Source organism: Rhododendron vialii, chromosome 13a (assembly GCF_030253575.1).
Source record: "Rhododendron vialii isolate Sample 1 chromosome 13a, ASM3025357v1".
In the NCBI taxonomy this organism is placed as follows: Eukaryota; Viridiplantae; Streptophyta; class Magnoliopsida; order Ericales; family Ericaceae; genus Rhododendron; species Rhododendron vialii.
This window is the reverse complement of record NC_080569.1, coordinates 15,563,585-15,572,755: the sequence shown is the minus strand read 5'-3', so window position 1 is coordinate 15,572,755 and position 9,171 is coordinate 15,563,585. Positions and strand designations below refer to the sequence as shown.

At 39.9% G+C, this 9,171-nt stretch overlaps 1 protein-coding gene across 1 annotated transcript; it reads left to right on the top strand.

The window, feature by feature from the left end:
- Positions 1–335: 335 nt before the first annotated feature.
- Positions 336–2,139, top strand: LOC131312969 (berberine bridge enzyme-like 15). Its single transcript, XM_058341008.1, has one exon. The coding sequence runs from the start codon at positions 373–375 to the stop codon at positions 1,966–1,968; it is 1,596 nt and encodes a 531-aa protein (XP_058196991.1). The 5' UTR covers positions 336–372; the 3' UTR covers positions 1,969–2,139.
- Positions 2,140–9,171: the final 7,032 nt, after the last annotated feature.

Here is a 9,171-nt window from a genome sequence, read left to right as displayed (position 1 = left end):
AAATTAATGTTGATATGCTGTAATCTGTATACACAAAAGTTTGTTTTCTTTGAATATTCGCCAGCAGGCACTTGTAAACTATGCCCTTCTGTGCGTACGGCTGTTTACTGTTAATGCCCAAAGTACAATTTTATGTATATTCAAAAAATATGTTGAATTTTCCTATCCCCCAAATGAGATACTACTAGTATTTGCTCAATGAATTACACTTTGACTTTTACAAAAGAAATTCAATTGAACTTGCTAATACGTGTCTTATCTATCTATCTATATATGAATCTTTCAACCATGCCCCTGCATGTGTTACAACAAAATGGATCAGACTTTTGATGTTAATAGAATTATCATCCAATTCAAGTGCTGAGAGAAGATATGAAAATATCTGTTTTTGGCTTTCTCACATTAGCTTTCCTCTTCTGTGTCTCAATTCCATCAGCAACTTCAGACTCAGCCTCCAATAACTTTCTCAAATGCTTTCAATCCAAAACTAATCTTTCCGTCTCCGATTCCCCTTCCAATGTCATTTTCACCACAACCACTCCTTCCTACACCTCGGTCTTGCAATCTTCTGCTCAAAACCTCCGATTTGTGACTAAGTCCACACCAAAACCACAACTCATTATTCGGCCACTTGACAAATCCCACATTCAAGCAGCCGTCACTTGTTCCGAGGAAAACAACATTAACATACGTATCCGAAGTGGGGGTCACGACTACGAGGGCCTTTCATATGTATCCCACATCTCATTCATCATCGTCGACCTTTCCAATCTCCGGTCCATCACTATCGATGTGGAAAATAAGACTGCGTGGGTCGATTCAGGTGCAACACTAGGTGAATTGTACCACGCAATTGCTGAAGAAAGCAAGATTTACGGTTTTCCAGCTGGTACTTGCCCCACGATAGGCGTTGGAGGGCACTTAAGTGGAGGTGGAATGGGTACCATGTGCAGAAAATATGGCCTGGCCGCAGATAATGTCGTTGATGCTCAAATAGTAGGTGTAAACGGAAGGATATTCGATAGGAAGTCGATGGGGGAAGAACTTTTTTGGGCTATTAGAGGTGGAGGAGGAGCGAGCTTTGGAATCATTTTCTCTTGGAAAATAAAGCTTGTTCCAGTTCCATCCACAGTTACTGTGTTCTTAATCCAAAAGTCATTGGAACAAGGTGCAACACAGCTCGTTCAGAAGTGGCAGCTCGTAGCAAATAAACTCTCTCAAGATCTATTTATCCGTCTTATTATAGGAGTTGCTGATTCGGCGAGTGGAAATTCAAACAAAACGATTGCAGTTACCTTTGCGGCTGTTTTTTTGGGCAGACGTGAGCAACTCTTGACTATGATGGAGAACAGTTTTCATGAGTTGGGAGTGGAGCAAAAGGACTGCATCGAGATGAGTTGGATCCAGTCGGTCCTTTACGTTGCCGGATTCTCAACCGAGGGATCGTACGATGTTTTGCTTAATAGGAATAACACGAACAAGTCCTATTTCAAGGCAAAATCGGATTACGTGAAGGAACCCATATCGGAAGAAGGGTTAGATGGGCTGTGGAACATACTTCTTGAAGAAGAAAGTGGTTATATGATTTGGACCCCTTACGGTGGTAGAATGAGCGAGATTTCGGAATTTGAGATCCCTTTCCCACATAGAAGTGGGAACTTGTACGAAATCCAAAATGTGGTTACTTGGGAAACAGAGGAGGAAACAGAGGAGAATGTGAATTGGATTAGAAGGCTTTACGGATATATGACACCTTTTGTTTCGAGCAATCCAAGATCTGCCTTTCTTAATTACAGAGATCTTGACTTGGGGATTAATGGGAACGAGAATGAAAGCTATGGACAAGCAAGTGTTTGGGGATTGAAGTACTTCAATAGTAATTTCAAGAGGCTGGCACAAATCAAGACCCAAGTTGATCCAAGTAACTTCTTTCGGTATGAGCAGAGTATCCCATTGTTCCTGTCATAAGGGAAAAGGAAGCTAGCAATGGCTTGATACGTCCTGGCCCGTTATCAATGTAATAAAGATTTTATGCATTCACTCTGCTTTTCTTTGGTTATGACTCTTTATATAATCCTCGTTCTTGCGACCCTTATCTACTGTGACTAGGGGCGCAGATAGGATGTTCGATTAATGGGGTCAAAAACTAGTAGAACTATATGCAACTTATTATTATTATTTTTTTATTGCGATTTCTAATTGTTATTGCTCGATCGAGGTGTTTGTATGTTGTGGCCTGTGGGCCTGATTTGATATTTTGTTTAGGGAGATATTCTTGGCTTGGTTTTTTTCAATATAAAGTGGAAATGATAGACATCTAGCTATTGAATTGGGTGAGATGCAGTCCACTGGTATATTCACATGAGAGAGAGCAAAAGGAAAATGAATTCAGTCAAATTAATTAATTCACGGCCTGTAGTAGATAGGGAGATTAAAAAAGCCTAATACAACCATGCATTTTGATTGAAAAAGCCTAGTAGGCTATTTTGAGAACAAAGTACGTACCGTTGAAGATTATATACAATCATGCCGTGGAAGAATTAATGGAAGAACCTCATCTCCAATGTCGTGGTGTTCTTATTTAGGTCTAGCTAGCTAAAAATTCTACAAGATACAGCTATACAATATTGACTTAAATATATTTTAATTTCTACATTTGCTAAATCGCCCAATATGGACTTATATTTTTCTTTTGAAATACCGCAACACATACGTACAGCTGTAAATCGCCCAACCTTTCAGATGAGTTTACTGGTTGTGGTAAATAGTTTCCACCTAAATAAGGAGAGTGAGCAAGACCTTTTGTCACCCCTATTTATGACTTGGATTGGAATCTTTGGTACGTAATCCCCTTGTTGCCCCTGTGAAGGGTAGGACGTTGCATGTGCGCATGCATAATGTCAAGCCAATTAGTTAGTAAATTGTCTATATATGTGTGTCAATGTACACACACTGGAAAGAATGCAGGGGGCATTTATATTTTGCTCACATGCATGTTAATTCGCCTAGCCTCAGGTGTGACATTCCACTTTTTCAGTAATATATATATATATATATATATATATATATATTTCACCCAAATTATTAAATCTTTCATTTTTCTTTTTCAAACTTCTTGCTAATAAAAAAAGAATAATAATAATAATAATAGGGAATGACTTCGGTGTCTCCGGTCATTTTGGGGACACCGTAACTTTTGGCATAACAAAACCATTATGAGTATAACCATAACCAATTATGAGCATAGCCAAAACCATTATGAGGATAACAGAACCATAACAAAGCATAACTTATTTGTTATGCCTTGGTTGGGTTTGGTTATGCCTTGGTTGATTTTTTGGATATTCCTTGGTTATACTTTGTTTGGGTTCGGTTATGCTTGTAATAGGTTTTAGTTATGCTCATAATGGTGAAGTTATGCCAAAAATTACGGTATCCCTAAAATGACCGGGGACACCATAGCATCATCTAAATAATATTAGGTAGATTGTGTAATTAGACTAGATAAGTTTTGAGTTTGAACGTGGACAGTTTATTAGAGTGAGGAAACATCTGAGAAGTGGGGTTATTTTATTTCTTGGGGAGGAGAACAATGTGAACGAGTAGCCGCAGTTGAGAGTTCGTCGATAGTTTCCGGATCAGTAAATCGTTGGGTAAGCTTAATGTTTTCATCGTCTCTTTTCTCCTTGCTGGGTATATTGTTTATAGTAGTTATAGATATACATAGAATTATGGATTTTGGTTTGATGACGGTGGAATTTTGTTTGGTGGCGAGGAGAGAGAGAGAGAGGTGTGCATGCATGTGTTAATATGTATATATATAAGTATATTATGAACCTGTAGGCATGTGCAGTGTGTGCGTGTGTCGAGACGAGAGAATTGAGAGATTAACCCATAAGGTAGTTCCTGGAGTTAACTTAAGGAGGATCAATATTAGTAATAATTATATTGTTATTAGTTTCAGTGGTAACTAGAGTAGCCGTTTTCATTGAATTGATTTCCGTACATGCATTCGTTTTGTTCAGACTAGCGGAGTACTCGAGCAATATTGCTTTTCGTGATTTATCTATTCAACCGAGGTGAGGGGTTAAGCATGTGATCCCTTCTTTTGGATTCTCCTTGAGCCTATCTGTTCTTAACAATTCGTTTACTCGTTGTAATTCGATAAGTGATGTTCTTATTCGTCGCTCTCATATTTATTGACGTTTGACGTACCCTTTGGCATACAAGGTTTATTGATGATATTTTCGATTGTTGGATTGCCCATATTTTTCTTGTTGCTCCATAATGTTATTATGACTCTGCAACGACACAGAGAATATTCCTGGTGCAGGTGACTCTGGTTCGCCGTTGTTTTATTTGTGTTTGGGACCATGGATTATATTTGTAATTATTAAAGTCCAAGGAAAAGACCCGTGAGATATCGTGGTGACTTTGGCCGCTAGGGAAAAGACTTGTGAAATACCCTGTGACTCTAGTGCTCAACGGATAGGGAAAAGACTTGTGAAATACCCTGTGACCCTATTTCGGATCGGCTTAGGGAAAAGGTCCTAGGCGCCATCCTGTGATGACTTTAAGTACGGTGTTGATCCAACGGGCGAAGCCCTGAGAAAATATTTGGCATTTGATAATTGGTACTTGGTAATTGGTGATTATGGTTCCCACTTTGATTTGAATTTCCATATTATTGTTGTTGGTCATTCTGAATATCATCTGGCAAACTGTTTGATGTAAATGCCCATTAGTGCTATTCGATTATTGATCCTGGTATTAGTTAATCAATTGTTGAGGCCATTGGTACTACTTGTTGGCCGTTCACCTTGTCATTTCTTATTTAGTTAGTTATTGATATTCGTTGACCCATCGATCATTACTATTGAGAACCATTTCATGGAGCTTTCGGTTATCATTTGTCTATACGTATGCCGCGTTGTACTCATTATCTTTAGCATGCTTAACTACTCACTGAGCTCGTCAGTTGACGGATTTATTCCACCTTTCTTTTTCAGGTTAGTTCATGGAGCATTGTAGTGGACTCTGTGGCATTGTTGGGACCTTCTGTTGGACCTCTAGGGCGTCTGCATTTTTATTTATTTTCTATTGTCAAATAGCTTCTGTACTTTTATTTATTAGTTTCTGCACTTTTATTTATTAGCAGTTCATGGTGGAATTTGGAGATTAGAAAATCGGATATCGTGTCATTTGCTTAAGAAAAAAATATTAGCTTCGTGTCGCACATTTATTGTAATAAAATATCCAATTTTTCTTTATTTATTTCAAGTAGTTAAAAATATTTTTAATTAGGCTTTGTGTCCCATGATTGCTTCATGGTACATGGCTGGTCATGCTCCCGGATTTGGGGTGTGACATCAGGAATATCTATGTACTCATCAGCAGCGGCACTGGCTTCAGTGAACAATTCAGTATTGACAGTATGAAAGAAAAATCAAATTATACGTATAAAAAAAATGAAAATTTAGTGCATTTTTCGAGTCTAGAGTGTTCGCTTGAACCCCCTCAAACATAGGTGCAGCCCTGCCCGATAGGGCTCTTCTGCCTGTTGAATTCGAAGTCGAAAACCTCTGTTTCTTTGATATCGGGACGGTTTAAGGGACATCCAAAAAAACACCCCAAATCTCAATCTCATAGTTCCTGATTAAATTTTTATGATCCGAACCGTTCAATGTGTGCAGAATGTGATTTTAAGGGTGCCTGCGAGAAATTAGCAAAAAAAATGACCGGGAAAGACTTGATTTGAGAAGTTTTTATTTGAACAGTTCAATAAAAAACTGTTTGAAACTGTTCGGATCAAGCCCTATCCGGTCATTTTTTTGCTGATTTTTCGCGGGTACCTTTAAAATCACATTCTGATCATATTGAGCGGCTCGGATCATCAAAATTTGATCGGAAACTATGAGGTGTTTTTTTAGGTGTCCCCGGAACTAGAAGACTAGTCTAGCAAACCGGTATGGTGTCACCGGTATGGTGTTTACCATACCGGTGTTTACCATCCACTAAACATGCCTAGTCGATCGTGCGAAGCACCAAAGGGAACTAGAAGACTATTTGCTAACAAGGTTTGGATTGAGCCTAGTCGTGATCTAGTGTGGTGCAGCCCTTTCGTGCTTCGCACCATACTGGCAGAGCCGGTACACACTCATACACGCACGCGCGCGCGCGGCCTGGGCTGTGTGGCGTGGGCTGTGGTGCATTGTGGCGCTTTAGCGGCGCACTTTGCACTTAGCACGTCGGCGCCTTGTGGGCACCATTTCTTATTGCGAGTTGGCAGTAAGGTGACGGTGACGTGGATGCTGCGTGTACACGCGTGGCAGGTGAGTCACACGGAGCGGTTCCGATCGGGTGCAACTCGAGCCTACCGGTACGTTAGTTCGTAGAGTTGCGATCTCAGCCGTCGGCCGCGAATGGGCTCGATCCAACGGATTGGATCAAATCCGATTGGGTGTGAGTGAAACAATACACCAGTTCGGTGTGACTGGGTGCGACTGATCGATCTAAACCGTAGGATCTGATCCAATGGTCAATCTAGATCAGGTGCATACCCATTCTTAATGGGTACGTAGTGGCCTATAAATAGACCACTACTTGACAGAATTCGTACACACAAAAAAAAATCCGAAATTCCACATCTCTCTATACTTCCTAGTATTCATTTTGTATTCTGTTTTGCTGCAGAAAACAGAACGCAGTGGTTCTCGGTTCTCATTTCCGTTCAGCAGGTATTCTGTCTGTTTCGTTAGTGCAAACATAAACGGTAAGAACTTCTAGTTCGGGCTTCGATTTATCTTGAAGGCAGGTTTGCTGTAACCCTTTGCATACCGGTATTGGTGGGGGCAAATACTGTCTTTAGGAAAGCGACATAGTCGTGACTCGAAGCGTATTTCAGCATTTGTGGAGGTTTCGCCAACAGTTTAGAATTTGCTGCAGCCAATTTCTCCATCAATCTAAAGACAGTATTAGCGATGGCGATGTCTCTACAGAAGATGGCACAAAACTTTCTGAAATTGGAGCGGTTTGAAGGTGGGAATTTTAGGCGTTGGCAGAAGAAGATGCACTTCTATCTAATGACCTTGAACGTGGTGTATGTTTTGACTACTTCGAGTCTGGAGATACCGAAAAATCCAGATGATGAAACTATGGAGCAGGCTCGTGAAAGGGGCAAGTGGGAGAATGATGACTACATCTATAGAGGACACATCCTCAATGCACTGTCAGATTCACTATTCGACGTCTATCAGAATTCAATGACAGCAAAGGAACTTTGGGATGCACTTAACGATAAGTATCTTTTTGATGACGCTACAAGTAAGAAATTTCTTGTTAGTCAGTTTATGAATTATTGCGTGGTTGATACAAAGCCGGTCATTGATCAGTTGCATGAGATTCAGTATATCCTCAGTCAGTTTAAGGTTAAGAACATGCATATGGATGAATCTATTGTTGTCTCCTCTGTTATTGACAAACTGCCTACAGCTTGGAAAGATTACAAAAAGGAACTCAAACATAAGACCGAGGAACTTACTCTTGATCAGTTGGCCCAACACCTTCGGGTGGAGGAAGAGACAAGGCGTCAGGAGGGTAAGGATAATTCTACTTCCAAAGTACATGTGGTGGAAAAAAGTTCCAACAAGAAACGCAAGAACAAGGACGGTGATAAGTCTTCTGGTAAGTGGAAGAAGCAGAAGCGGGATCCTACCGACATTGGTTGCTGGTATTGCGGCAAACCTGGGCATCTTAAGAAAGATTGCAAAATCCTGAAAAGGAAGAACTCTGGTGGAAATCCAGGAGCATCTGGGGTAAAGAATTCTAAATTCATTACTGTTGTTTCCGAGGCGAATATCCTCGATGATGCTGGAGGTTGGTGGGTTGATTCTGGTGCGACAAAGCATGTCTGCAATGACAAGAGGTTCTTTACTAAGTATAGTCCAGTTGCAGATGGTACCGTTCTGTTCATGGGAAATGCGTCAACTGCATCAGTTAAGGGAAAAGGCAAAGTGGACTTGGAGTTCACTTCTGGCAAGACGCTGACTCTTACTGATGTGTATCATGTACCAGAAGTTAGGAAGAATCTCGTGTCTGCAAGTCTACTTAATAAGTATGGTTTTAAAGTAGTGTTTGAGTCGGGCAAAATTGTTGTGTCCAAGGGTGGTGTATTTGTGGGAAAAGGCTATGTAACCGAGGGGATGTTTATGCTTAATATTAATAACACAGTTGTTTCTGCTTATATGCTTGATTCTTTTTCTTTATGGCATACTCGTTTAGGACATATCAGTACAAGGAAAATGCATTGCATGATTAAATCTGGACTAATTCCTAAATCTGATAATGATATGGTTGATAAATGCAAGATTTGTTTGGAATCAAAGATAACCAGATTGCCATTTCCTAAAATTGAGCAGACTTCTTCATTACTTGAATTGATTCATAGTGATGTATGTGATTTTCATAGCACTCCTACTAGAGGCGAAAAACTTTATATGGCAACATTCATAGATGATTATTCGAAATTTTGCTATGTCTATTTGCTTCATTCCAAAGATGAAGTGCTTGATAAATTAGTTGCATATAAGGCTGAAGTTGAAAATCAATGTGGTTTGAAGATAAAACGTCTTAGGTCTGATAGGGGTGGTGAATATCACTTTCCTGATAATTGTGAATCAGTAGGGATAATTCATGAAGTAACTGCACCTTATACACCATAACAGAATGGAGTGGCCGAAAGGAAGAATAGAACTTTATCTGAGATGGTGGTTGCTATGCTAAGCAATGCAGGATTAAGTAAAGGTTTGTGGGGCGAAGCCATACTTACCGCTGCTTATATCCTGAATAGAGTACCTCTCAAAAAGTCTAACATTACTCCATATGAACTCTGGTCAAAAAGGAAACCAAACTTGAGTTATTTTAAGACTTGGGGGTGTAGGGCGATTGTGAGATTGCCTGGACCTAAAAAGAAGAAACTGGGTCCAAAAGGAATCGAGTGTGTATTCTTTGGATATGCTTTGCACAGTAAAGCATATAGGTTTCTAGTGGCTGAGCCTAATGATGTTGTGTCCATCAACACCATCATTGAATCTCGAGATGCAGTGTTCTATGAAAATAGATTTAACAGAATTCCAAGGTTAAAATCTAGTAAAGATTTGGAATCTAATAAAG